The sequence below is a fragment of the Suillus plorans genome (genome assembly GCF_016647745.1).
Source record: "Suillus plorans strain S12 chromosome Unknown HD556scaffold_51, whole genome shotgun sequence".
Classification (NCBI taxonomy): Eukaryota; Fungi; Basidiomycota; class Agaricomycetes; order Boletales; family Suillaceae; genus Suillus; species Suillus plorans.
Window position 1 is genome coordinate 108,912 of NW_024537435.1, and position 25,655 is coordinate 134,566.

Below are 25,655 nucleotides of genomic sequence, written 5' to 3' on the forward strand. Positions count from 1 at the left end.
AAGAACTGATGTGTGTCGGATCCTCTGTCTTTCATTCTGATGGAACAAATGAGGCTGATGGGGCACAAAAAGATGACGAAGATACCTCCAACTGAACAGCCTTTCGAGTTCTTGAACAGAACTGGAAAAGGCGACAAGGCTCGTGATGAGAGCAATGTGTTTTTCTGAGTATCAGCCTCGGCCAAAAATTCAGCAACGGGTTTGGAACAGGTTTTGCATTAGAACACCGGACAAAGTGTAACCCTTGTGATAACGCTGGCCAAACCAAATTGTAAGTTACAGAGTGAGCGATAGAATGAGGATGCTCTTGAAAGATGTTGTGGACTAATTTTGAAGCTAGGGTTGCTGATGCAAGACGACCAAAGTCAGGAAGGGATGTCAGAACATACGCTGAAAGGCCAGTGTTCACGAAGGAGCTGCCCATCGGTTGAACCGAGTTCTCCATCTGTGCACTTTAGGGGGTCATGAAGCGTTGTGCACATGTAGGCCGTTCGTTCGTTCAAGGCAGCAAAACCACAGACGGGCTGCGTTGCATTATGACAGTGAGGCTGAGTGAGCTCGTTATAGGTGTCCAATGGTAAGTGGCTCACGTTGGTCAAACGAGTTATATGTCCGGACTTTTCCGAACAAGGTGCTCCAAACACGCATAACAGCTTTTGCAAGATGTCATTTCCATATACCTAGTTCCGTTACCTCAAGCACCCACCTTATCGCTGTCGTTGAAGTGTTTCCTCCCGTGACCAGGAGGCTTGCATTATGATGGCTCGCGCGTCCTTAGTCTTATTGCTCCTTTTCTTTGTAATTCAGGTCTATGCCCAACCATTCAGCTTCCTTCGCAAACTGTCTGCGACCTCCCAAGAGGGCAGTTGGTTGTGGGGTTGGGTTTGGGGCGCTGAAAGCTCTGTTTCTGTGGTGGATCGGTCACCCCCTCTAACCTTCCGTTCAAGGCCTGCGGCTTTTGGTCGGGAACTCAAGGAGCCACTCTTAGGTTATGTCATTCCACTGTCCTCATTCACGACTTCATGCCCTGGCAACGATACTTCACCGGTAGACCGTCATTCGAATTCAGGGTGCCCAAAGTTATGCATATGTGGTCCCCACCAACCGGATCCAAGCGAGTCTTGGATCGCACTAGTGCAGAGAGGCCAATGCTCCTTCGTGGACAAAGTGAGTGTGCTCGTCCAGAATACTCGACCCGATTTTCTGATATCGTGTTAGGTCAGGGAATCCCAGAGACTGGGTGCCAGGGCCGTTGTCATCGGGGGCCAAGATCCCGATATCAGCGGTCAACCAGACATGCTTGTCAATATGTATAGTACAGGTTCGCTCTTTTCTCATGCAACCATCGAACCACAGTTGAAGTGTTCCAGGCGACGCTTCTGACGTCGAAATTGCTTCTACCTACATCACATGGTCGGATTACAAGGAATTATCTCTGTTAATACGCTCGTCTACGACCTCTCATGCTGGCTTACAAACGCTTTCACTTTTGATCACGACTCAATACTCAGCTTGGGAATGGTATTCGTGAGTTTCAATGTCCTCTCGCAGTTCGCTGCTCAAAGTCGACCATTCAGCCCAATATTAACATTCATCGTCATCCTAATACTGCCCTCTTGTCTCACATTCGTCACACTTCTCATCCATCGCATCCGCATGGCTCGTGCAGCACAACGTGATCGTGCTCCGGAAAATGTTGTCAAAGGTTTTCCATGGCGGGTCTGGAATGGCACTGCATGGGAGAAACATGAGGGAACCACGACACATGGAGCCCATTCAATCGGGGCACACGATGCTGATCTGGAGTCGGGTCCTTCAGATCATAGTGCATCGTCGCCCTCCACATCTCATGAAGCACTGAGCCATGCGCCGATACCATGGTGCGAGTCGCAGGCGGAATGTGCCATCTGTTTATCGGAATTTGTCAAAGGAGATTGCGTCCGGGAGCTGCCATGCCATCACATCTTCCATCTGGAGGAAGTCGATTCGTGGTTGATCAATCGGAAGAAATTGGTGGGTTATTGTATCTCAAATCGTTTGGGGCATGGTGATTCTTACTTGTTCACAGTGTCCTGTCTGCAAAGCAGATGTCACCAGGCCCTGGCATCTTTCCCAAGCAAATAAACCGCGTGCTGCACCTGCTAATGAACAGGGTTCTGATTCTGATGCAATATCTTCGTCTGTTATTACGCCTCCCGTTACGGAACTGACACCCCTGCTTCGTGACCGCAGCGGCAGCACCGGCTCATGACATGAAATGATGATGATGATCGTGTTGAATTATTTTGTATGATATATGATAAGGCGGCCTCTCGGGTTCTCTTCTAGTTCGCTCTGGGCATCGCGCACTGCGGTGTACCGTGTTTTTCAGTTGTAGTACCATGTGCTAGTCAATAATACCGATGTACTCTTACCAGTCTGTAACTCGAGGCGATAATCACTGATCAGTAACGTAAGTACTCGCGCGTGGTGGGGTCAATCTTAAAACCTGTTACCAAATTGAGTTTACTTCTTAAAGCTTGTAGTTTGTTGTGCAATGTGGTTTTGTAACTCAAGTATCCGATGACCGCCAGTCTCATTTGCGCCCAGGGGACAAAAAGATAAGGCACGTATGGACGCACTTTGTTATATCCTTCAAGCTGCATAATTGGCAAAACAGGAACATATACGGGCCAAGCTCCGGAGCTATAGCCTCAGTATGGGTCTTTCTCTTATTGTTGTTATTTTTGCACTTTAACGTGTTCCATTTAGTAAGTCTGTTTACTCGAGCCAAGAGAGTTCATAATCTCTAGAAAACGAACACATGGCTAGAAAGCTAACTGCACCGGCGGTGAGTTTTGCGTCGATGGCCCTCTTTATTTCTACCAGAGTCCAGACCGGGGCTAAGCCGGTTTCGGATTTAACCATTGTGCGCGATTCAAGTTCGCAACTGAAAGGTTGCGTTTTATGAGCATCTTTGTCTCACTTGGATCGTGAATAGCGGACCCTCTTGTAACAGCCAGGCTTAGGCGCCGTTGCTTCTCATCTTCCTTAACAAACACAGTGTTTTCTCTTTATCTTTCTATCTAAATGGCCAAGCCTTCCCGCTCTAACTTCGGTGAGTATACGTCAGACAATTTGGCGCTTTCATGAGTGTCGACAGTGGCCCAGGCAGTGACGCAGAAGAGCGATTCCCTTACATGCCAGCTAAGGAGAAGAAAACCCATTTACAGTCGTCGACAGTTTGTCGCTACTATGCGACTGGAAGTTGTCTGCGTGCTTCAGCATGCCGTTTTGTGCATCTGCAACCATGGAGTGTCCCACAAGGCATGATATCTCTATGTTTGCTTCGTCTCCCGCGGACTTACATCGCAGAATCCCCGCCATCAGAGAATGCTTATTCCAACGAACAAGCCGTGCACACGAGAATATGTCGCTACTACGCCGCCGGACATTGTCGACGTGGTTCAGCATGCCATTTTGTGCATTCGCTACCGGAGAGTGCGCCACAAGGTATGGTGTCTCTAGTGTTCGTTTCGTCTCCCATAGACTTACATGCAAGGAATTCCAAAGGAATACCGCCATTAGTGTATGCTTACCCCAGCAGACACGAGGTGCACACGAGAACACCACTCAAGGGGTGGGACCAAGACAGCGGCTATAGTCGTGGCTACACAGCGTATGCCATATACACAGTGGCCCCGCATGTGGAACCATACCGCTTCGACATGAGGGGCGCTTTTGACAATTCCAGCGATGTCTCTTCGAACTCCAGCCCGTCTGATCAGAGTTTGCATGCCGCATTCCAAGTCATGACCATCGAAGAACCTGTCTCTTCAGAATATCTCCCTTCTGCGTTCTCACAATCCTCACCAAGCTTACAATATCCCAACAACGCGGGAACACGCTGTGGCAATGTGGCATACCCTGGTTACGATCGAGGATATACTCTAACTGGTTTGAAACCTCGAGCCGCCACCCGCAGAAAAGCAGAGCAGGCGAAGGAGAAGCAAACCCTATATAGGAGTGAGTTTTTCCGATAGCTACTTTCTGCCATGGTTGGTTGCTTATCATTACAAAACAGCTAAACCTTGCAAATTCTTCTCAGCACGCAAAACCTGTCCTAAGGGCAATAAATGCAGGTTGTACGTGCTCTCTTGATGTGATATCTTTTTTTGGTAAAGCCATTACAGTTTTCATGATGTAGAGAAAAGTAAACCGGCAAAGAAAGCTGATAATCAGGCCCGTGAGACAGCGTCATCTCACTTGCCTCCAAAACCGCATTCACCTCAGGAAGAGGTCAAGGCACACGATTATTATCCTATTACCTGGCGAGTGATTGGTGGTGGTGTAATGATGGGTGGGTATAGTATGTACTCCATAGTCGGTCGCAATTATTTTGTTGATACATGTCCCACAGGGCTACCTTGCAAGGCATTCACAGCAGGCTACTGCCCCAACGGCAATAATTGCAAGCTGGCTCATGAAACTGAGGCCTGGACTTCTGGTGAGTTTCTGATCTAGTACCATCCACGTGAATTGCTCACTGAAGAACGGGGCTTGAGCAGAGAATGGCATTGTAGAACTTAAGACACAAACATCGGCGACGTCTGTGGCAGTGCCATCCTCTGCAAAGCAATCGATAGATTCAAGTGTTGAATCAAAGTGCAGGGCAGTATGCACCGACTACTCTGATTCATCTCATACTATCCACGACATCGACGGAGGCACATCTGGTAGTACGAATGATGCAGAGGAATCTATGGCTGCTTCAAATTCAAACAACGCCGTTCTCTCTCGACATCGACGTACCAGGTCGATGTCTATGCCGACTTCGCCGTCAGTTCTCAGAGCTCCTCATGTGAGTGCTGCCTGCATGCTTGAAAATTCAACTAACGTACCCCGACAGATTTTCGCGGAGTTGTGACTGCTAATTTTGAAAGGATAACAATTGCTGTCGCCCGATTTGATGATTCCAAGGAATGTTCGCATGGATGGAAGTGGTTGGCTGGGAGCTTACCGGATTTTAAGGGTTCATGAATGTTGTAGCATATATGTAACATTAAGAACGAGGTGGAGATTGGGCCCTTAAGGCCTTACATTTCGAGGCTATGGATATGAGGGCTCAGAAGCTCAGCGCTCAGTATCAAATCGCGTGCTACTAGTATGCGCTTACGCACTGTACTAGTAGATCCATTGAACTGCCACATTCGCCGCCACTAGCCTCTTGAGAAAACAATAGCAGTATCCTGGTACTCGACCGTAAAGTTATAAGTCTTGTTGGCACAAAACCTTAGCTAAGTTACTATATAGTGCCCCGTTGCGATGGCGGTCGTAAATTCATCTCCGAATTCTTCGTATCAAGTCTGGCCCTTCTCTCGAGCCTTGGGCTTGAAACTAGCTTCGAATTATGCTGCGGCCTGCCCAATGGATGCATGTATGCCATACAAGCATTGCCGCCTCTCAACAAGGGGTATGGAATATACCATTCGAGGCTGCTCGAGTGTGGTCCGTTCGTACGTAAGTTGGCTACACTTCAAACAGTTTTATTCTGCTTGAAGAGTCTCATGCTCTTTTGGTTGGTTCCGCCATCGCAGCAAATATAGTAATACGGTCTCCCAACGACTCCCGGGTAGTATTGCAGTGCTGCTCAGAGAACCAATAATCTGACTAGGAGATATAAGCTAGTCATTAATAGACAGATTGGTAAACGGGCTAGGAACTTAATGGGAATGTGAATTTACTACGTATAAATAATAGAGTAGAGTATGCGGAAGAGAGCCGTGCGCAGCGGGTTGATCCCGTAATTAATCGGTCCCAGCCATGCTACCAAGTCACTGCATGATCAGACCATGGGTCTGTCACCAGACGAATCGGATGGGAGTGTTTTGACGCAAGAAGTGGGCACTTGAGTGGGTGCAGAGGTTCCAGGGAGAGCACGATAAAATCCTAAACATAATGTCAACAGGGAAATCATAGGGACCATGGCTCAAGTCTCACTTGAACCGAAAGCGGGTTTGTTGTAAAGCTTCCGACCGTGACATCTTCGGTACATCGCAGTTCCCCATCCCAGTCCAAGCAGTCAATGCCCTCCCCAAGGGGGATGTTGCGATATGAGTGATGATTGTCGGGTAAAGGTGAGGAGTACGTCAATTTGCCTTCTCCTATTATTTGTTTGGACACCTTTTGTTTTTCGAAGACTTTGACAACTACTTGGCGGAGTAAGTAGACGCGGATGGTGATTTTTCCTGAGGGGAGCACAGGAAGGCTATGATCAGGTGCAAATTTGTCCAAGAATGGAGCTAATGAACTCGATGGGGCACGCAATTGGAGGTGGAACGGTATGGTCTCAGAAAATGGATAAACCTGTACTGAAGGAATAAAGAGCTGTCACAGCAGTTAGAGACATGAGGACACCACAATTTGACTCAAATACTTACAAGGCATTGTACCGGCGCGAGCCTGGAGCTCTGTGTTGCATTCATGGTGGAGAGTACTTGATGCCATTCTTCAGGGGAGCTCTTCACCGTGGTCATGAACGGCACGTCGCTCGGAAGCATAGGTGTGTGTGGGCGAGAACGCGGATGATAGCACACGGATACCACGAGGCTGTCAATTGTGGGATCAGGGAATGTGAATTTTGAACACTGCTACTTGTACTCACGAATCATTAGAAGATAAGAATCGTCGAGGCCTTGAGACTACGACGCTAAGAGTGTAGGAGCACGTCGCAAATTTGTTCTCAAATGAGGGGGGTAAAGGTTGCGGTTGACATCCATCCATGAAAACAGAAGGAAAGGATATTGCAAACGGTAGGGTCCTAGGACAAGGATCACCGGCAGTGGACGAAGAACTCCACAAAGAATACGAATCAGATGCAACCAATGTGGTAATGGCTGCCCCTGATGTCTCAAGACGAAGGTGACCCTCGAGCTATTGGGGAAATAAGATAGATGCTAATTTGAAGAAAGATGTAAACTCTACCTTCAAGGTAACCTCTACGAGGCCTTCTGAACTCCGCAAAGATATGTGGCCTCGAACGAGTCCATTTCTTCCGTAAACAGGCGTTATGCTCCCCGGCTGCTGATCTCTTAAAACAAGTGTGGTGCTGTCTGTTATCCTACGGAAAACTCCGGTATTCAAAGCTTGCAGAGACCGTCGTCGAGTCTCCTCAACCGTTTGTTCCCCTGGGAGAAGCTGTGTCGAGTATGATGGCGATGGTGGGGAAGGAGAGTATGACGGCGAAGGTGGGGAAGGAGTATATGAAGGGGGAATAGACTCCATTTTGATCTTGAGGTATGAGGTGTTGAATCTCTTTCATGGCTCTGTCAATGGTGTTTATAGCAGCGCAAGAGTCAAACTCGGCGTTGACTCATGCCCGCGTCATCCTGGTTCAAAAGTCATCCACATACTGCACAGTCCGGGACCGCAGTCAAAGATAATTTTGTCTGGCTAGGTGGACTGTGGCGAAGGTTTGATGCAGATTGACTCATTTGCTAACGGGCAGTGATAGTAAGACAGACTTGGTATACGCCGAGACTTGGTAAATTAAGCGCCGATTATGTAAAATTAAACGCGCAGCACGTAACTATAATAACCCCGAAATTCTGTCCATTTTGGTGTCACGGTGCATGATGCGCTGAGATTGCTATTAGGCCTTTACTGTGTTTCTCTGGCTAGGCGCCGCCACACGACCTTCGAGTCACCTCCAGGTCCTCACAACCTGTTGGACTCAGTCGTACATGATGACTGTACGAGCACAGGAGTAAAAGGATTAGTAATACATACATAGATGAATAATGTAGGGAACACCGACTTACCCGGGAATAGCCGGAGCGGTGTCGATTAGTAAGCACAGCACGGAGAACAGACAAGTCCGTTTTCATATGTTTCGGATCGGACGCATAGTATTAACCGTTTAACAGTATATATATTGTACGAAGTAGTTACAATGAAGAAAGCCTTTTTATCAAATATTCTACTCTAAAACATCTACTCTAAACTACAGATAACTACAGGTTATGAGCCCTGCTCCGACAATCATGGATAACACGCACCACAGCAGCTCCTCATTGTACACCATCCCCAAACTTGCCGACGATGGCTCGAATTGGATAACCTACAAGGAAAGAGCGTTAACAGTGATCCGCGCACGAGGATTGATGCGATACCTTGATGGTCGAATCAAAGAACCTACCCCATACAAGACCAACTCGGCTGGAAAGTACGAAAAGGCTGATGGCACGGTAGCAACTGAAACAGAAGTAGAAGAACTTGAAGAGAAGATAGATGAATATCTACAGAAGGACTCACTCGCAAAGCAACACTTATTTAGCACGATCTCGGATCAGCTATTGTTGCGCGTCCAGCACCTTGGCAACGCCTCGAAGATATGGTCCGAAATTCGGACAATACACGAAGGCAAGACAGAATTAGTTCAAATAGATCTGCGCCGGAAGTTGCAAGAATCAAGATGTGAGGAAGGAGGTGATGTGAAGACTCACTTTGGGGACATGTTTCGCATCCGCGAAACGCTAGCAGGCATGGGGGCGAGCATAGAAGAAAAGGACTTCTACGCAATTATAATGGGATCTCTGCCAGAATCTTACAGACCCCTGTTATCGTCAATCAATGCGACAGCCCGAATCACAAAGCAACCACTCACCCCATACGAGCTAGTCAGTGTCGTCTCTGAAGAGTACGAGCACAGACAACTAGCAAACCCAAAGACCTCAAAGAAAGGAGGCAACAGCGCATTCTCGGCCAAGGACAGTACGAAAAGGAATTGTACAAGCACCGCAAGCAAGGATGTTACGTGTTTCAACTGCGAGAGGAAGGGTCATTACAAAACCGATTGTTGGAGACCTGGAGGAGGGAAAGAAGGTCAGGGACCAAGGCAAGGTGGAAAGGCGCCAAGACAAACGGCTAATGCGGCAGACAAGATCGAAAGAGCAAATGATTATGCTTTTGTCACGTCAGATCTAGCAAATGTGGCAAAAAGGATCAACATACCTGCCGAGAGACAAGGAGCCATTATCGATTCGGGCGCAACGTCCCATTTCTGCCCCGACCGCTCGAAGTTCATAACATTCACCTCCATCAAAGCACAAGATGTGCACACTGCAGACGGTTCTACCATCAGCGCCATAGGAAAAGGGGATATAAAGATAGACCTACCTTTGGGAACAAAGAAGACCACTGTGACTCTCAAAGACACCCTATATACGCCAAAGATGGCATTCACGTTAATATCGGCCAACAGAATCGCTACCGCCGGTTTCGCATTACACCTCGAAGATAACATGTGCAGGATATTGACCCCAGCACCAGAGCGAAGACCCATAGCCGAAATTCCTCAAATAGAAGGACTATATCGAATCGCGGCATCAGTGACCCATAGCGCAAACTCAGCAATAACGAAACATACCATCGATGAATTACACCGAGCATTGGGACATGTATCCCACGAAGCGATCACAAATGCTATAAAGAAGGGCATGATCAGAGGTATAACGTTAGATGAAAGTTCAAACCCTACCTTTTGCGAAACGTGCGCAAAGGCCAAAGCCACTCGACAACCATTTCCAAACGAGTCAAAGACCAGATCATCCGCATATGGGGACCTCGTCCATACAGATCTATGGGGTCCGGCACAAACCGAAACGATAAACGGATGCCTGTATTATATCACCTTTACAGATGATTTTAGTCGGGAAACGAGGGTAACATTCCTGAAGAGAAAGAGCGACGCACTTACCGCATTCAAGGAATACGAGGCTTATGTAAGCCGACAATATAATGCGCGTCTGCGCAAAGTACGTTCGGATCGAGGAGGAGAGTACCTAAGCAAGGAGTTTGATGAATATCTGAAGGAAAAAGGAATAAAGAGACAACTCACCGTGCACGATTCCCCACAGCAGAATGGTGTAGCCGAAAGACTAAATCGAACATTAGTCGAACACGCGCGAGCCATGCTACTCGCAAAGGACCTACCAAAGTTTTTATGGGCCGAAGCCGTCAATTACACAACATGGCTCAAAAATCGCCTACCTTCGAGGGCGATCCCAGGATACACGTCCTATGAATTGCTACACAAAGCAAAACCAAGTTTAGTAAACGCACGGGAATTCGGCGCACGACTCTATGTGCACTCACCAGATGGAGGAAAGCTCGAAGCTAGAGCAGAAGAAGGTCAATTTGTGGGAATAGACGAGGAAAGTAAAGCTTACCGAGTATACTGGCCGAAGAAGAGAAGAGTATCTGTCGAACGCAATGTTAGCTTTGTCCCGCCGGACGTCATCGTTCGTAACGACATACTGGACGAGGGGGAGTATAACCAGGAAGAACAGATCAACATACCGAATATCGTCCAGCCCGTCGCAACATCCCAAGTCCCACAAACACCAAGCCAACCTCCCAAAACGCCACCCCAGAGTACACAGCAACTTCCAGACCCAATAACGCCCAGAACCACGAGAGTACGACCCCCTGCAGGATACTACAAAGCGTTAAATGAAGGAGAAAGAGCAACCATAGCAATGGAAAACTCACCGGACAACACTCAATCGAATTCTTTTCCATATATGGCCATGGCAGCCGCAGAGAAGGAACCGACGCTTAGAGAAGCGTTAAATGGACCAGACGCAGAGGAATGGCAACAAGCCATAGACTATGAGATTGGTCAATTAGAGAAACTCAAGACATGGGAAATTGTGGACCCACCTAAAGGCGCGAATATAATACCTTGCCATTTTGTCCTAGCGACAAAGCGTGGACCAAATGGCGAGAAGGTAAAGCTGCGTGCGAGACTTGTCGCAAATGGTCAGCGCCAAGAGTACGGCGTAGACTATCAAGAAACATTCGCACCTACCTCAAGTATGACGACAATTCGTACTGTCCTAACGATGGCAGCTAAGCACAACTGGGAAATACATCAAGTCGATGTTAAAAGTGCTTACCTCAATGCCAAGCTCAACGACGACATATATATGCGCGCGCCGCCAGGATACTTGAACAAAGGAGACGAAGGAAAGGTATTAAAGCTATTGCGTAGCTTATATGGCCTAAAGCAGGCCGGTTTTGAATGGTCCGAGGAGCTAGAAGAATTTTTCCTCAGTAACGACTTCACGCGCTCTCAAGTCGACCAAGCCGTATACTATCGACAAGCCGAAGAAGAACATACCGTTATCACCGTTTCCGTCGACGACATGGCCGTCACATCAAAACACCTAAAGCACATCCAAAAGTTCAAAGATCAGCTTTGTAAACGTTTTGAGATTTCGGACCTAGGAGAGCTTACCTGGCTCCTAGGACTAAAGGTTGAAAGGGACCGAAAGGCGCAGACCATAATGTTGTCGCAAGAAGCATACATCGACACTATAGTCGAGAGATTCAGGATGAAGGATGCGACAACGTCGCAAACACCAATGGAAACTGGAGTAGTTCTAATGAAAGAGTCATCAGACCATTCACCAGACACCAAACCTGAAATACCCGAACAACACGTACCGTATCAACAGGCCATTGGATCGCTAATGTATGCTGCGACGAGCACACGTCCGGATATAGCCTTCGCTGTTTCGATACTCTCGCAGTTCATGCGAGAGCCAGCTAGTGCGCACTGGGAAGCTGCTAAACGAGTCATACGCTATCTAAAGGGGACAAAGAATTCAAAACTTACCCTAGGAACCACAAATCAAGGTTTAGAAGCGTTTGTAGACGCTGATTGGGCGAGTCAGCCCCATCGACACTCAATATCGGGCTATATCGTCCTGTTGCACGGATCTCCAGTAGCGTGGAGCGCGCGAAAGCAGTCGCTAGTTGCTTTATCAACCGCCGAAGCGGAATATATTGCGCTGACGTCGGTAGCGCGCGAAATCCTATATCTAAAAAGTCTCATCAGTGAGCTATACGAGCCGATGGATGAATGTATCCCCACCTACTGCGACAACCAAGGAGCAATAGCGTTAGCATCAAACAACAAATTCCGCGCACGCACCAAGCATATTGACATAAGGTATCATTACATCCGCGACCTTGTCGAAAACGGCACCATCCAACTCCAATATTGTCCGACGCTCGAAAACGTTGCGGACGCTTTTACGAAAGCACTGCCGGCACCACGGTTTAGGGAATTGAGAGGGAAGATGAAGGTGGACTGTGCTCGAGGGGGAGTGTTGGACTCAGTCGTACATGATGACTGTACGAGCACAGGAGTAAAAGGATTAGTAATACATACATAGATGAATAATGTAGGGAACACCGACTTACCCGGGAATAGCCGGAGCGGTGTCGATTAGTAAGCACAGCACGGAGAACAGACAAGTCCGTTTTCATATGTTTCGGATCGGACGCATAGTATTAACCGTTTAACAGTATATATATTGTACGAAGTAGTTACAATGAAGAAAGCCTTTTTATCAAATATTCTACTCTAAAACATCTACTCTAAACTACAGATAACTACACAACCCCCGCGATAAAGTCCCTATATTTGGCGGACCAAGGATGTAGTGCTTCCTACAGCCAGATAAATTATTCTGAGACAAAGGGCATAACTCGCGCCTCACTTCGGACCCTCTTTGCGGTGTTCTACAGTATCGATATCTAGTCCTTTCGGGTCTTATACTCTGCTCCAGCCACTCGCCATTTAGATCTGACACCCTGTATATATACTACTTCTTTATAAGGCGACCTCCATCTGGACCGCGTGAACCTTTCTCACTATTCTACCATCTTGATAGCAATGGAGGTCAACAATGACTACGATTTCTCACTTCCAATGGCGTCGTTGCTTAGGGCTGGCACGTCCAAGGCTCATGAATCCGCAGAGCACAGCCAAGGCGGCGTCCGGCTCGCAAAGGGTGAGCTGGACAAGCAAGAATACGTGTATTTCTTGATGATGCTATGGCACGTATACGCGTAAGCTTCATTCAAGTCACGTTGCATACTATGTGTTGACTCCCACTCAGCGAACTCGAGCGGGGTCTAGAGACGCACGCGTCATACCCAACGCTACAACCAACGTATAACCCTACATTGCTTGCCCGCACTCCGAGTCTCTCTCAAGACATATCATATTTACTTGGGGTCCCTGAAGCAGAATGGCAGACGCACCCATCACACAGCTCGTTGATGGCGTCACCTCCCAAGCCTTTTGTGGAATATACCACGCGCCTCCGGGAGCTTTCTGAGTCTTCAGATCCCACATGTTTACTTGCACATGCTTACGTCCGCTATCTCGGTGACATGAGTGGCGGCCAATTCATACGGCGACGTATAGCCAAGGCATACGACCTAGATGCAGATCGAGGAGATGGTATACAATTTTACGATTTCAAGAAATTGGACAGTAGTGAATCTGCGAATATGGGGGATCTCAAGAAAATCAAGGAATGGTACAGAGATGGACTGAACGCTGGTATTGGTGATGATACCACATTGAAAGGTTTATACATCGTCTTTGGGTTACTTTCGTTTTCTGAACTTTGATTCGCCAGCGGCCGTATTGGAAGAGGCCAACAAGGCCTTCAAGCTGAATGCCAGTATCTTCGATCTACTGTCAGGGGAGGGGCGAATTCAGGAACCACAGCAGCCAGCTGTCTCAGCGCCGAGACAGGCTAAGGCACTATATGACCCAATATTAGTTTCTTTCGGTGGCCTCCTTTCGGTGGCGATGACTGTGGGCCTGGCTCATGTCATCTATATGGGCGCTAGCAATACCAGTGGCAATTGCGTGCTCAGGGGTGCTGAGTATTGGTTACGAAGCATTCTATCGATTGCATAATGATTCCGAGATGCATTTTAATGAATGAGATGGTTTGGAATGGGCATTCTAAATCTCAAGTTGTAGCATACATATCGTCATAAGACAGGCTTGCGTGTACATACTATAATGACAGTTTCATGAAACGGACTTGCTATTGGATATATTTGAGATCTGAACATTGTCAAAGTTACGAATACAAACAATGAACAGAAGTAGCCAGCTACTATTAGTGTCCTGCAGCTGAAGTAGACTAAATCTATTAGACTACATATAGTTCGTCTGGCAAATATCATCGACTTCTTGGGAATGCATCCTTTCCACCGTAGTCCTCCTCAAAATCGACGGTCGACCCACGCATCGGTTGCATAACAAGACTCGCCGTACTCTGGGAGTCATGCAACTGCGCATAGGGACCGCTCTTAAAACCGTCCACAGAAGCAGCCCCCCCATTCTGTTGTGCAGCCTTCTTGGCAGCCTTCTTTGCCATCCGCTTGCGGCGACAGCAACAACGCCACACGCAATAGCTTATGAGGAGAATCATGAGCACCAGGCCTCCGACAACGATATAAGGCCAACGACTTAGAACCAGTTCTTCGTATGCTTGCTTTTTCTCCGCGGCGCTCTCAGGCGAGTGTTGTTCCTGTGATGCAGGAAGTAGGGCGTATTGAGAAGAGTTGATTGTGTTTTGCCCGTTCAGCCGGACCTGAATGAAGTCGTTGACAGCGGATTCGACGTTCGTGAGCGGAAGCAATTGGACGTAGGGATTATTGGAATTTGAGCCGCCGGTGATGAAATTGCCATAATTAATCAGGGTGTATGTGTTCCGCACTGCGAATGTGTCAAACAATTATTGTCAGAACAGGTCGGCAACCTACGGAAAGCCATTCCCAAAATCATATCATACTCTCCAAGAAGACTAAATGCAGAAGTGACTGGTTGGAACTATTTGGAAGGTCCAGATTTAGAACAACTTCGTGTTATCCAGAACTGTCACATACCGTTCCCAGGCAAGCAGGGTTTCCATTTGAGAAGGTCACCCCAAAGTCACTCGACGATACATCGAGTGGGTGAATAGGATATGAAACGCCCCCAAAATTGAAGGTAACATTAATAAGTTGCCCGCAAGGGACTAGCCAAGCTTGGTTTACAACCGACCATTCGGCACCCTGTACACGCCCATAGATGGCGTCCGACACCGTTCGAGGCACTTGAGGCAGGGTGAAGCCAGAGTCTAAAACTCCCACTATTGTGCCGTCAGGAGCTTTGGGGGCAATCGATGAATATTTGATCGGCTGTCCGTCAGGCCCAATGATGCCATTATTCTTGTCTGTTACAATCTGCCAATGCTGGTCAACATTAGTCACTCTGTAAACCTTCTCAATCGACAAATGTGGCATGCTGGTAATATTCTCGAATCCTGGAACGAGTTCTCCTATGGTGAACTGGCCAGTGATATTACTCCCTGGGTCTCCTTTGCGACTGAGCATCAGAGTTATATAGTCATTTGAGGATGTTTGTTCGAAAATTCTGTTGATTGGGTTATTCCCCGAATTTCCGTCGAGTTTCTTGTATATCGAGGAACCAGAATTTGGGCCAAGGCCGATGAGACCGTCATACCCTTCCGAATGAATATTTGTGGAGAAAGATGATACATTTGCAACAAGGACTGTACTGGATGTCAGAAAACGAAGCGGTGATACAAAAAGGACACGGACGGAATGCCTGGTCGCTGACAGATTGCCCAGCAAATTCAAAAGGTGCGGTATAGATGTCGCCTGGCTATGGACGTAATGAATCGTGAGAGCTATAACTTTGAGCCACTGACCAGCAGCTGTTCCAACGGCGTATGAAAGTTTCAGAGAGCTACCTGTGTCTGTTGCTCCAGGTATGGAGCCGGTCACCCATAGATCAGAGCTGTCAATGGGCAAATAAACAAATTCCCGCAATTGCTGTGAAATTTGTATTACCTTCCCGTATCCAGCATCACGGATATGTTTTGACCATCAAGCATGATATTTGTGTAGTAGAAAGAGTTTTGCGTGTTCCCGACAGGTAATATGCCATTGGAAGACGATTGACGAGGGAAATGGGTTGTTGGGTTGTTAGCAGGTGTTTGAACGTGGACATCGAAAGGGATTCGGAGAGCAAGGACAGAAATCGTCGAACACAACGAAGAAACAAAGGAAAGTGTGATGAAGGAGTGCATCATGACGCCACCAAAGCGTTAATAATATGTTAGCCTGCACGGCGTGGAGGAGGATGGAAACGAGAACGTATGTAACTTGATGTGATGAAATTAAATCTTGTGGGATCAAATGCATCAACCGTTGCACAGCAATTTTACTAGGCTCTCATATCAAACATCTTCTCTTCTCAACCTAACGTTCTATCAGATCAGCGTGCTTTGCAATCGCCTTGGAAATGGCCTGATCATCTACTGCATTGTACTGGAATGAATTCATGATTGTGAGTGACCTCCTCATGTGCCTTAGTAGTGCTGAGTGACAATACATTATCAGATTGTACAAGTAGTAGGCCATCCAAACTGGATGCTGCCGCCCAGTCTCCCTATAGATGAATGGAAATGGGTTTTCCTTCTTAGCAGGTGCCTGTAACTCATGACAGACAACCAATGAAGTGATCCGCTCGAAGATGGTGAGCCCTAAGCACTGCAGGCAACACGTGGACTCTGAACGCCCGTCCGATCAATTCATGAAGCTCAGGCTGTGCTGTCAACGTAAAACATGCAGCCGGCCCCCATATAACCCTGAAGGCTCAGCATCTCCGTTTATTTCTTTTCTCTTCAGTACTTTCCAGTGTTATGAGGTCGTTTTTGCCACTTTTTTTCTTTGGCTTTTTAGTCACCTTGAACACCGCAAACGGGGTTCACCTTGAACTGCACGGCAAGGCTGGGATTTCTAGGTCCAAGCTTCAGAAAAGGACAAGCATCAGCGGCCTCGAAAGCACTGTGGAAGATGACCAGAATATCCAGTACATGACAAACATCACCTTGAATGGTCAATTGTTCGGTGTTCTGATCGATACCGGCAGGAAAGTTAACCACTCTCAAGCGATGTTTTTGCAACTCAAAAGCCTGACATTGCTATTGCCTTCAGCTCAGATCTCTTTGTAACATCTCAGGTTCCTGGTGCTGTTGACGAGCACTACCAGGCTGAAATTGGCTATGCCTCTGGAGGTGCTGCTGGTGAGTTATTTATGACAATATTAATGCGATGCCATTGTTCATTTCCGTTCCCTCAAGGGGAAGTCTTCTCAGCCACGATGGAATTCGCCGGGTATCAGATTGACGCCCAATATTTCAGTACGTTATGCATCTCTCATCCGCTATCATATCTGCTAATCGATACAAAGTATTTGCAAACTCGACGGATGGATTTACACAATCCGTCGATGGTCTTATCGGCCTTGGGCCATACACAGGCTCTGTGATTAGATTCATCGGCGGGACAGCGGCTGCAGACCCTCCTCTCGACCGAATCTTCCGCTCTAACGACACCATATCGAATTTCGTCGCTATTCTTCTCGATCGCTCTGACGACCCTGACGAACCTTATCCAGGCGACCTTGCTATCGGAGAGGTCTTGACTGAATATGAAGATATTCAGACACAACCTCAACACCCAGTCACTTCGGTCATGGTGCCCGGAAATCAGCATTGGATGACATTACTTGACGAGAATGGGATCATCGGTCCAGATGGCAAACCTATTACCATCAAGACTCAAGTCACAGATACACCCTATCCTAATAACGCGACTGTCGTCTTTGATACAGGTTTCACGTTCCCCCAAGTTTCTTCGTAAGTTCCTCGTAACAAACCCTCATCTACTCTGATACATCATGACAGTCACGTTGCCGAGGCGCTCTATGGTAACGTTCCCGGTGCCTCTTTAACGAACATCGCGGGTTTAGGAGAAATCTGGGCACTGCCCTGCGACCAAGAACTTAATGCCACATTTTTGTTCGCTGGAATCAAATTCCCTATTCACCCGCTTGATCTCAACTTTGATATGGGCGACAACCAGTGTGTTGGAGCTGTGAGTTTGTGAACCCTTGATTGTTGCCAGCTTTGTAATTGTCTTAACAAGTTCCAACCATTCTCGTACGATGATACGGAGGATGGCGTGGTGATGTACGATATGGTTCTCGGCATGGCCTTTTGTGAGTCTAGATACCTACTACTCTAGGACGTTCAGGTTCTAAAATTGAACAGTGCGCAATGCATACCTCCTGATTGATTTCGGCTCTTTTGTCGACGGGGCACCTCCTGGCACCAATGCCCCGTACATACAATTGTTGCCAATCACTAATGCTGTCAATGCCTCTACGGATTTTGTACGAGTGCGCTTGGACAATGGCTCAAGTGTCGATGACCTCGCTTCGCTGGCCTCACATTCTTCCACGACCACGACCACGACGACCACGACCACAACATCAAACGCCAGGCTGCCACCATGGGTGATTGGTATTATTTTCGGCGTTGTTATTTCGGTTTTGCTTCTGGGCATCTGCGGATACTATTGCTGCCGTCGCCGTCGCTTGCAGCCCGTTTCTTCTACGCAAGCTACGTGGGTTCCTTACGCACACCAGAGCTACCGTCCACTCTACGACCCCTCGCCGCAAGGAGCATATGATATGCATTTGGCGCCTAACGCGAACCCAGTTCACGTTCCTGAATACAAAAGTGCTTGGGATGCACGCTACTGAATGTACCTGGCCCGAGCGGGCTTGGGGTCTTGTACTGCCTCATTTTCCTGTGATACCATTTTGGTTATGCGCTAGGCTTTCTCCATCTGGACACTACTTATCACTGCACGGCATACTTACTTATATATATACGATGACTGACATGGACAATCGACTGACAAGTCACCTACTTTTATGAATTGACGTGCATTGTTGAATGCCTCTCATAATGGCGGGCATACTAAACTTACATCGAGAGAGTAACCATTCTAGTCTCTTCTTGTAGTCAGACGCATCATCAGGAAACCCTAGTCCAAGAGTCTAGCCTAGTAAGGTTCGCGCGGTAATAGTTAGTTTGTTAGTTATAATCTTTTCTACTATCCACATTCTGTCTTCCTGACCCGGTGAGGTACAACACCTTTCGATTGTTCCGAAAGTGCATCTCACCCTGTACCGAAATTTGTCCTCGCTGATGTGCATTTACGTCGCTGTTGACAAGAACGTAGACATTGATGGCGCCAACAATCCATTACTATTGTCCATGCCAGTCTGGAGAGTCAGTTCAGACGCCTCCACCTCCGCATATGGCGTCTTCCTCGGCTAGTTTCCACCCTTTGCATAGTTTGTTTTTCTGCGAGGAATGTGACGCTGTTCGGTGCAATCGCTGCGTTTCCGTCGAAGTCAGTGGCTACTATTGTCCAAATTGCCTTTTCGAAGTCCCAAGTGCAAGTGTTCGCGCGGAAAAGAACAGGTAAACTACTCTTATCCTCTTGCTATGACTGTTGCTCACAAGTAATAGATGTGCTCGAAATTGTTTTTCATGTCCTATATGCCGGTCAACCTTGCAAGTAGTCGCCTCTGACCCTCCTGATGGCGGCGATGGTAGGCCTTCCGTGTCTCTCAGTAACGTTGGAGAGCCTCCTTTCTTTCTTTATTGTAACCACTGCAGATGGGACTCTGCCGAAGTTGGGATAACATTTGAAAAACCAACTGGACTCGCCGGTGCGCTGCCCCCTCCTATACATCAGTTTACATCTAATCATCTACTTGATAGCACAGCTGCAGAAATTTGAAGACTCTGCGCCCGAATCCCTGGAGTTTGAGCGACTGAAGGAGCATTTTGAACCTTTCCTCCGTACATCATCTCTTTCTTCTTTGTCACATGTTCCGAGTACTTCTTCTCATCATCTTCCTACTTCATCTGCTACAGCCGCTGCTTCCGCTGCGCTTGCGCGTGATATTCCCGGTGTTGGGAAGTATAACCCTCTCGCTCGCAGTCGTGTGGGCCGGGACAGAACGGCAAACAAGGACGAAATGCCAGAATACAAAAGTAGAATGGAGATTGGTGTTCTTGGTCAGCTGGGGTCTGAAGGAGATGGTTCAGATGTCGAGGCACTTCGGCGCATGGAAAGTGCGGAGGAGATTGCGTCACTTGAGCAAAGGTGGGGAAACAGCTGGACCACCTCGCTTGGAACAAGGTGCGTGTATTTTGGGCATGTGGGAGAAGATACTAAACTTGGAGTGAACTGATCAGCGATCTACGACCTCTGCGGATCCCACTGCATTCCAAAGTCTCGAAGCGATGCCCGAGTTGCAGGCACATCCTCATCAAACCAGAGCAGAAAGCACAATCTGTGCGATACAAGATCAAGCTTGTAGCGGCTAATTATTTGCCAGCGATGACTGTGGCCCTTCCGCACCACACTCAAGGGGCTGACGCTACTAGGCGTCCGCAGGCTAAGGTACCCAGTGCCCCGGATGACCGGAATGCTGGTGCTATGATGGCCGGAAAATCGTATCCCTTCCACCTCGCTTTGACAAATCCCCTCTACGATCCCATTCAAGTTCGACTTTCGGTGCAGCGAATGCATGTCACTGCAGCAACTAACAGTACTGCACCGGAGAAGGCTCGCAGGACACCCTTCGCAGTATCTCTGCCAACCTCTTCATTCCCTGTCGCTGCATTCGCTGAAGCATGGGAATATGATGACGACGACGATATGTTCGGGCTCGAAGACGATGAGCTTGGTTTGGAGATGGGTCGAACCCGAGACAAAGATGGCAAAGGGAAAGTCAAGACTGTAGGAGTTTTGGAAAAGAGGGCCAATGTTACGGTTGTGGGGGGTGAGGTTGTCATCGGAAAAGAAGCCCGGGGTCACGTAAAGGTATGTGCTTACAGAAGCGTCAGTGAACCCTTGACTCGTACTCAGTTCATCGGTGTACAGTTTAATATGCTTGTTTCTTACACCTATCGATCCGATGATCCACTTCCCTCGGAGGATGGTGCAGGGACGCCTTCCCGCACAGTTGCGAAGACCCCGGAAGTGAAGACATTCACCTTCTATACTGTCGTTGATCTTGGTCCCATTCTTCCTAGGGAAGAAAAGTTGGATCCAGATATATGATGCCAGGTCCTGATGCTCCTTTATTGCTGCATTGCGACGCATAGCTCATGCCATTTGTGCCTGTATTTGTATTGCAGCAACTTAAACTTTGATACCCACGAAGAATGCCTGAATCTTTGAATGCCGATAGCACAGCCTTATTCACAAACCGTCATCAGACTCATCACACGTGAGAATCATTGATCGTTAACGCGGATCTGAGTCAGTCTGCATCAAACACTAGTACTAGCTAGACAACGATCTTTACAAGGTTGCGGTGCCGGTCTGTGTATCATGTTCCCCCTGACGCAGGATGACTCGTGCGTATATGTCAACGCTGAAATGGATACTTGGGTTGCTATAAACACCATTGACCAAAATGTGTAAGAGATCCAACGCCTCATACCTCGATATCAAAATGGAGTCTATTCCCCCTTCATATACTCCTTCCCCACCTTCACCGTCATACTCTCCTTCCCCACCATCGCCGTCATACTCGACACAGCTTCTCCCAGGGGAACAAACGGTTGAAGAGACTCGACGTCGGTCCCTGCAAGCTTTGAATACCGGAGTCTTTCGTAGGATAACAGACAGCACCACACTTGTTTTAAGAGATCAGCAGCCGGGGAGCATAACGCCTGTTTACGGAAGAAATGGACTCGTTCGAGGTCACATATCTTTGCGGAGTTCAGAAGGCCTCCTAGAGGTCACCTTGAAGGTAGAGTTTACATCTTTCTTCACATTAGCATTTATCTTATTTCCCTAATAGCTCGAGGGTCACCTTCGTCTTGAGACATCAGGGGCAGCCATCACCACATTGGTTGCATCTGATTCGTATTCTTTGTGGAGCTCTTCGTCCACCGAGCCTTGTCCTATGACCCTACCGTTTACAATATTCTTTCCTTCTACTTTCATGGATAGAAGTAAATCGCAGCCTTTACCCCCCTCATTCGAGCACAAATTAGCGACGTGCACCTACACTCTTAGCGTCGTAGTCTCAAGACCCCGACGATTCTTATCATCTTTTCGCTCTAGTGATTGGTGAGCATGAATAGCAGTGTTTAAATTTCACATTTCCTGATTGGACAATCCACAGCCTCGTGGTACCCGTATGCTATCATCCGCGTTCTCGCCCACACACACCTATGCTTCCGAGCGACGTGCCGTTCATGACCACGGTGAAGAGCTCCCCCGAAGAATGGCATCAAGTACTCTCTACCATGAATGCAACACAAAATTCCAGGCTCGCGCCGGTACAATGTCTTGTAAGTCTTTCAAATTGTGGTTTTGTCATTTTCCTAACTGCTGTGGTAGCTCTTTATTCCTTCATCACAGGTTTATCCATTATCTGAGACCATACCGTTCCACCTCCAATTGCGTGCCCCATCGAGTTCATTAGCTCCATTCATTGACAAGTCTGCACCTAAGCATGGCCTTCCTGTGCTCTCCTCAGAGGAAATCACCATCCGCGTATACTTACTCCGTCAAGTAGTTGTCAAAATCTTTGAAGAACAAAAATCGAGCAATAAAATAATAGGAGAAGGCAAATTGACATACTCCTCCCCTCTACCCGACAATCATCACTCATATCGCAACGTTCCCCTTGGGGAGGGCATTGACTGTCTGGACTGGGATGGGGAACTGCGATACACCGAAGATGTCACGGTCGGAAGCTTTGCAACAAACCCGCTCTCAGTTAGAGTGAGTCTTGAACCATGGTTCCTATGATTTCCCTGTTGACATTATGTTTAGGATTTTATCGTGCTCTCCCTGGAACCTCTGCAACCACTCAAGTGCCCGCTTCTTGGATCAAAACACCTTCATCCGATTCGTCTGGTGACAGACCCATGGTCGGATCACGTAGTGACTTGGTAATATGGCTAGGACCCAGTTTTTTTACAAGACCCACCCACTGAGCACGGCTCTCTTCCGCATACTCTACTCTATTATATTCCGGATCTATTGTTTTTATGATTGGTCGAGCTTTTATACATAGCAAGTTTACATTAAGCTCCTAGCACGTTTACCAATTTGTCTAGCTTATATTTCCTACTAGTAGTAGGTGATTGGTTCCGGCACTGCATTATTACCCGGGAGCCGTTAAGAGCCGCTTGGGGACTGTTTTACTATAGTTGCTGCAATAGCGCGCAAACTAGAAGATCATGATACTCTCTTTTCAAGTATTACATTGTATCTACCATGAAAAATACTTAGTAGAACAGTCTGAACTGTACCCAAAGCATAGCCAACTTGTCCCTCGGTCTTCGGCCAGTGGAGTTCCAAAAATAGAATTTTACTACGTTTGAGCTGCACTGCTCCTGCGCCCATCAGTGTCACCGTGACTGAGCCACTGCAGGGCACGCCGCATCAGCTCAAGCAAGGCACTGCCCCTGAAAGTCTGGCGCCTGGCTCGGAATTTAAGATACGCGTCCCGTCATACTGATCCATCTGCAGTTTCGCAGCGTTTCACTCTGAGAACAGCATCATTGATGGCAGTCGAGGCCTCGCTGCCAATGGGAGCTTTTGCTTCAGTGTTGGGAAAGGGTTTTCTCTGCGCCCTGTCAGACTCATCAGCGTCCGCCGGGTGTGCCTAAGATAGGTCACACTGCGCCAAGGTTTACATCATTTGATCATTGTTATTGCGTTGTTCACGCATTCCCTTACGTTGACCAAGCATAGCAAGAAACACAGGATGGCGTTGTTACGGCGGTCTCACCGGCCACCGCCATGTATTCAACTCGATCCTGATGCAAAGCACCTGTCCTTTTTCGCATCACGGTAGCCGCTCAACGGCGCTGTTCCCGGATCCACGTTTTGTCCGAAAATGATGCAACTGTCAACACCACTGGTTTCACCGTGACATGGGTATAAAGCTGTTATCCATCATGGGTATCCATCCGTTCAGCCTCCAAGTGTCCCACATATCTTCTGCACACATGGAAACATTCTCCGTTCAGCTGCTGCCGGAGTATACACCATCGAAGCCTGCACCTGACTACTCTTCCAAACTACTTCCTGGGGAGAAGTGCATACAAAGATCGCCTCGCTTGATCCAACGTGGGGACAATGCATCATTCACTTACCGGCAAAGAGGGATGACCCTCAAATTGATGGACTGTCGTGAAGAGGATCGCCATCCATCCTATGGTCTGGGGAGTACTATCCGAGGAGAAGTTGCACTTGATAATCGCCGGAGAGTTGTAGCTGTTGCAGCGAAGGTATGTGGGATCTGTCGTGTTCGGTGTTCCACTACGTCATCTCTAATATCACCCATTAGCTTGAAGGTCGTATTTACCTTTCAGGGCAACCATCCAAGGGGGTTACTATTATTTCAAAGGAGCGGACCCTATGGGAGAGCTCTACTCTGAATGGACAAACCTGTCCCAGCATCATGCCATTATCAATGTCTTTCCCAACCTCCTATCGAGAGCGTGGCCAGGATCGTCCTTTCCGTTTGCCGCCATCCTTTGAGTTACCGAAACCGCAACGCGTGGCCATAGTGTACACACTGCAGATCATCGTTACAAAGTCAAGGAATGTTCCAATGATTGGAAAAAAGCTTTCGAGGCGAGTGCGCAGCAGATCCAGATGCATCTGGAAACTGAAACCATCATCATTAGGGAGGCATACATGAGCATTCACATCAGATACCGCCCCCGGGTACGGCCATCAAGGCCAGTCCCAGATTCCTTTAGCGAGATGAAACAATCTCCTGAGGATTGGATGGAGGATGTTTGGATTACAAAGCCGACCGTTGGTACAGGAAACGATGCATCATCAGCACGTTGTCATGTAGGTTGATGTCGTCGCGATCGATCATCCAGAAACTGATACTAGTTTATTTCAAGTTATTCTTTCCGTCCGTCCGTGTGTTCACCGCTTCGGAAAAGATACCTTTCCATTTGCGACTAGAGACTTCACCAGTCTTCTTGCATAGCCTTGCGAAGCTCTTCCTTCCTCACGAAAATCCCTCGGAAATAAAAGAAGTCTTAAACGTGTTTATACTACGGCAGACTACCGTCAACATTCAAGGCACGTCATTCAGTCACGACCAAGTTCTTGGTCGCGGACAGATGACGCTGCAATCATCACCCACCTCCAAAGTCCTAATTTCAGAATCAGAAGAACCTGTAACATGGAGTTGGAATGGCAACCTTCAGTGTGAAGTTCCCGTGTTGAACACTGGTTTCAATACCGGCCAGATTAGCACTTCGGTGAGCTAGTGTGTCTTTAAACAATCTGAAATCGAACTCATAAAGTGGGTTCCAGGACTACATTGTGCTGTCCTTACTACTGCCTCCTGGTCAATTGAGACCTGACCTTTCACTTCAACGCGTCATCCCTATCCGACTTGCTACAGAACCATGGGTCGATCGCTCATAAACCTATTATTTCTCATCGCATTGTGTTTTGGTTACTGCACTGTATATATATTCACAACCACATCGTCATCTGCTATATCCTTATTGCTCTTTATTATATCTACTACTTATCTCGTGCTATATTGCTAACTTATGGTTCTTATAAGTTTGGTACCCCTGTACCAAGATCATACATATCGTGCGGTCTCCATACCTTCATCAGATTCTGGTTTAATTCTGCTGAACGCATGTCCGATCAAATAGTTCCTACTAGGTTCTTGTGTCACAGGTTCAATTCAAGTTCCCTAGTAATGATCTTTGAATTTAATGGCTTAAGTTGTCAGGCCTCAGGCTTCATGTGGAATTTTCTAAATATTTTCATAAAACTCAGCAGATTCAAAGGAGCGTCCAATTTCGAAAGGGGCTCAGCGGGCCCACGCACGTGGCCTTGCATAC

General features: G+C 47.6%; 9 protein-coding genes across 9 annotated transcripts; 7 read left to right on the top strand and 2 right to left on the bottom strand.

The window, feature by feature from the left end:
• Positions 1–638: 638 nt before the first annotated feature.
• On the top strand, positions 639–2,504 carry HD556DRAFT_1392580 (uncharacterized protein). The gene is made up of 5 exons (XM_041303589.1): positions 639–1,167; positions 1,219–1,321; positions 1,371–1,527; positions 1,578–2,013; positions 2,069–2,504. The coding sequence occupies exons 1-5, from the start codon at positions 757–759 to the stop codon at positions 2,249–2,251; spliced, it is 1,290 nt and encodes a 429-aa protein (XP_041157272.1). The 5' UTR covers positions 639–756; the 3' UTR covers positions 2,252–2,504.
• Positions 2,505–2,914: 410 nt separating this feature from the next.
• HD556DRAFT_734859 (uncharacterized protein) lies at positions 2,915–4,622 on the top strand. Its single transcript, XM_041311461.1, has 6 exons — positions 2,915–3,306; positions 3,370–3,492; positions 3,553–4,005; positions 4,064–4,121; positions 4,173–4,339; positions 4,400–4,622. The coding sequence occupies exons 1-6, from the start codon at positions 3,129–3,131 to the stop codon at positions 4,501–4,503; spliced, it is 1,083 nt and encodes a 360-aa protein (XP_041157273.1). The 5' UTR covers positions 2,915–3,128; the 3' UTR covers positions 4,504–4,622.
• Positions 4,623–5,732: 1,110 nt separating this feature from the next.
• Positions 5,733–7,509, bottom strand: HD556DRAFT_1392621 (uncharacterized protein). Its single transcript, XM_041303590.1, has 5 exons — positions 6,964–7,509; positions 6,644–6,912; positions 6,420–6,588; positions 5,980–6,366; positions 5,733–5,928 (listed from the first exon to the last, which is right to left on the bottom strand). The coding sequence occupies exons 1-5, from the start codon at positions 7,261–7,263 to the stop codon at positions 5,806–5,808; spliced, it is 1,248 nt and encodes a 415-aa protein (XP_041157274.1). The 5' UTR covers positions 7,264–7,509; the 3' UTR covers positions 5,733–5,805.
• Positions 7,510–12,577: 5,068 nt separating this feature from the next.
• Positions 12,578–13,901, top strand: HD556DRAFT_735019 (heme oxygenase). Its single transcript, XM_041311462.1, has 3 exons — positions 12,578–12,900; positions 12,951–13,426; positions 13,479–13,901. The coding sequence occupies exons 1-3, from the start codon at positions 12,725–12,727 to the stop codon at positions 13,763–13,765; spliced, it is 939 nt and encodes a 312-aa protein (XP_041157275.1). The 5' UTR covers positions 12,578–12,724; the 3' UTR covers positions 13,766–13,901.
• A 135-nt stretch (positions 13,902–14,036) lies between these two features.
• Positions 14,037–15,953, bottom strand: HD556DRAFT_1242445 (aspartic peptidase domain-containing protein; the record flags this gene model as incomplete). The annotated part of the gene is made up of 6 exons (XM_041298280.1): positions 14,037–14,575; positions 14,623–14,689; positions 14,746–15,413; positions 15,463–15,522; positions 15,573–15,661; positions 15,715–15,953. The coding sequence occupies 6 exons, from the start codon at positions 15,951–15,953 to the stop codon at positions 14,037–14,039; spliced, it is 1,662 nt and encodes a 553-aa protein (XP_041157276.1).
• Positions 15,954–16,078: 125 nt separating this feature from the next.
• HD556DRAFT_1392640 (aspartic peptidase domain-containing protein) lies at positions 16,079–18,820 on the top strand. Its single transcript, XM_041303591.1, has 9 exons — positions 16,079–16,213; positions 16,267–16,402; positions 16,466–16,795; positions 16,861–16,952; positions 17,010–17,069; positions 17,120–17,567; positions 17,616–17,805; positions 17,857–17,929; positions 17,982–18,820. Exons 3-9 carry the CDS (start codon positions 16,569–16,571, stop codon positions 18,473–18,475), a joined length of 1,584 nt encoding a protein of 527 aa, XP_041157277.1. The 5' UTR covers positions 16,079–16,213; positions 16,267–16,402; positions 16,466–16,568; the 3' UTR covers positions 18,476–18,820.
• Positions 18,821–21,035, top strand: HD556DRAFT_1392653 (dynactin p62 family-domain-containing protein). Its single transcript, XM_041303592.1, has 6 exons — positions 18,821–19,205; positions 19,254–19,456; positions 19,509–19,932; positions 19,989–20,619; positions 20,680–20,865; positions 20,937–21,035. Exons 1-5 carry the CDS (start codon positions 18,967–18,969, stop codon positions 20,857–20,859), a joined length of 1,677 nt encoding a protein of 558 aa, XP_041157278.1. The 5' UTR covers positions 18,821–18,966; the 3' UTR covers positions 20,860–20,865; positions 20,937–21,035.
• Positions 21,036–21,168: 133 nt separating this feature from the next.
• HD556DRAFT_1392661 (uncharacterized protein) lies at positions 21,169–23,158 on the top strand. The gene is made up of 5 exons (XM_041303593.1): positions 21,169–21,556; positions 21,608–21,879; positions 21,935–22,103; positions 22,153–22,539; positions 22,591–23,158. The coding sequence occupies exons 1-5, from the start codon at positions 21,257–21,259 to the stop codon at positions 22,711–22,713; spliced, it is 1,251 nt and encodes a 416-aa protein (XP_041157279.1). The 5' UTR covers positions 21,169–21,256; the 3' UTR covers positions 22,714–23,158.
• A 362-nt stretch (positions 23,159–23,520) lies between these two features.
• Positions 23,521–25,334, top strand: HD556DRAFT_735370 (uncharacterized protein). Its single transcript, XM_041311463.1, has 5 exons — positions 23,521–24,056; positions 24,116–24,405; positions 24,459–24,630; positions 24,687–25,052; positions 25,108–25,334. The coding sequence occupies exons 1-5, from the start codon at positions 23,700–23,702 to the stop codon at positions 25,219–25,221; spliced, it is 1,299 nt and encodes a 432-aa protein (XP_041157280.1). The 5' UTR covers positions 23,521–23,699; the 3' UTR covers positions 25,222–25,334.
• The last annotated feature ends 321 nt before the right edge of the window (positions 25,335–25,655 follow it).

Excerpts from the sequence above, each read along its gene's own strand:
- HD556DRAFT_1392580 (XM_041303589.1), top strand. The coding sequence starts at position 757 with ATGATGGCTCGCGCGTCCTTAGTCTTATTGCTCCTTTTCTTTGTAATT. Across the intron at positions 1,168-1,218 it reads AATGCTCCTTCGTGGACAAA|GTCAGGGAATCCCAGAGACT; the intron begins GTGAGTGTGCTC and ends ATATCGTGTTAG. Across the intron at positions 2,014-2,068 it reads TGATCAATCGGAAGAAATTG|TGTCCTGTCTGCAAAGCAGA; the intron begins GTGGGTTATTGT and ends ACTTGTTCACAG.
- HD556DRAFT_734859 (XM_041311461.1), top strand. The coding sequence starts at position 3,129 with ATGAGTGTCGACAGTGGCCCAGGCAGTGACGCAGAAGAGCGATTCCCT. Across the intron at positions 3,493-3,552 it reads ACCGGAGAGTGCGCCACAAG|GAATACCGCCATTAGTGTAT; the intron begins GTATGGTGTCTC and ends GGAATTCCAAAG. Across the intron at positions 4,006-4,063 it reads GAAGCAAACCCTATATAGGA|CTAAACCTTGCAAATTCTTC; the intron begins GTGAGTTTTTCC and ends ATTACAAAACAG.
- HD556DRAFT_1392621 (XM_041303590.1), bottom strand. The coding sequence starts at position 7,263 with ATGGAGTCTATTCCCCCTTCATATACTCCTTCCCCACCTTCGCCGTCA. Across the intron at positions 6,589-6,643 it reads TTCTTATCTTCTAATGATTC|CCTCGTGGTATCCGTGTGCT; the intron begins GTGAGTACAAGT and ends CACAATTGACAG. Across the intron at positions 6,367-6,419 it reads TCGCGCCGGTACAATGCCTT|CTCTTTATTCCTTCAGTACA; the intron begins GTAAGTATTTGA and ends CTGCTGTGACAG.
- HD556DRAFT_735019 (XM_041311462.1), top strand. The coding sequence starts at position 12,725 with ATGGAGGTCAACAATGACTACGATTTCTCACTTCCAATGGCGTCGTTG. Across the intron at positions 12,901-12,950 it reads ATGCTATGGCACGTATACGC|CGAACTCGAGCGGGGTCTAG; the intron begins GTAAGCTTCATT and ends ACTCCCACTCAG. Across the intron at positions 13,427-13,478 it reads TGATGATACCACATTGAAAG|CGGCCGTATTGGAAGAGGCC; the intron begins GTTTATACATCG and ends TTGATTCGCCAG.
- HD556DRAFT_1392640 (XM_041303591.1), top strand. The coding sequence starts at position 16,569 with ATGAGGTCGTTTTTGCCACTTTTTTTCTTTGGCTTTTTAGTCACCTTG. Across the intron at positions 17,070-17,119 it reads GATTGACGCCCAATATTTCA|TATTTGCAAACTCGACGGAT; the intron begins GTACGTTATGCA and ends ATCGATACAAAG. Across the intron at positions 17,806-17,856 it reads ACAACCAGTGTGTTGGAGCT|TTCCAACCATTCTCGTACGA; the intron begins GTGAGTTTGTGA and ends TGTCTTAACAAG.
- HD556DRAFT_1392653 (XM_041303592.1), top strand. The coding sequence starts at position 18,967 with ATGGCGCCAACAATCCATTACTATTGTCCATGCCAGTCTGGAGAGTCA. Across the intron at positions 19,933-19,988 it reads ACCACCTCGCTTGGAACAAG|CGATCTACGACCTCTGCGGA; the intron begins GTGCGTGTATTT and ends TGAACTGATCAG. Across the intron at positions 20,620-20,679 it reads AAGCCCGGGGTCACGTAAAG|TTTAATATGCTTGTTTCTTA; the intron begins GTATGTGCTTAC and ends ATCGGTGTACAG.
- HD556DRAFT_1392661 (XM_041303593.1), top strand. The coding sequence starts at position 21,257 with ATGGAGTCTATTCCCCCTTCATATACTCCTTCCCCACCTTCACCGTCA. Across the intron at positions 21,880-21,934 it reads TCTTTTCGCTCTAGTGATTG|CCTCGTGGTACCCGTATGCT; the intron begins GTGAGCATGAAT and ends GACAATCCACAG. Across the intron at positions 22,104-22,152 it reads TCGCGCCGGTACAATGTCTT|CTCTTTATTCCTTCATCACA; the intron begins GTAAGTCTTTCA and ends CTGCTGTGGTAG.
- HD556DRAFT_735370 (XM_041311463.1), top strand. The coding sequence starts at position 23,700 with ATGGGTATAAAGCTGTTATCCATCATGGGTATCCATCCGTTCAGCCTC. Across the intron at positions 24,057-24,115 it reads TTGTAGCTGTTGCAGCGAAG|CTTGAAGGTCGTATTTACCT; the intron begins GTATGTGGGATC and ends ATCACCCATTAG. Across the intron at positions 24,406-24,458 it reads ATTGGAAAAAAGCTTTCGAG|GGAGGCATACATGAGCATTC; the intron begins GCGAGTGCGCAG and ends CATCATCATTAG.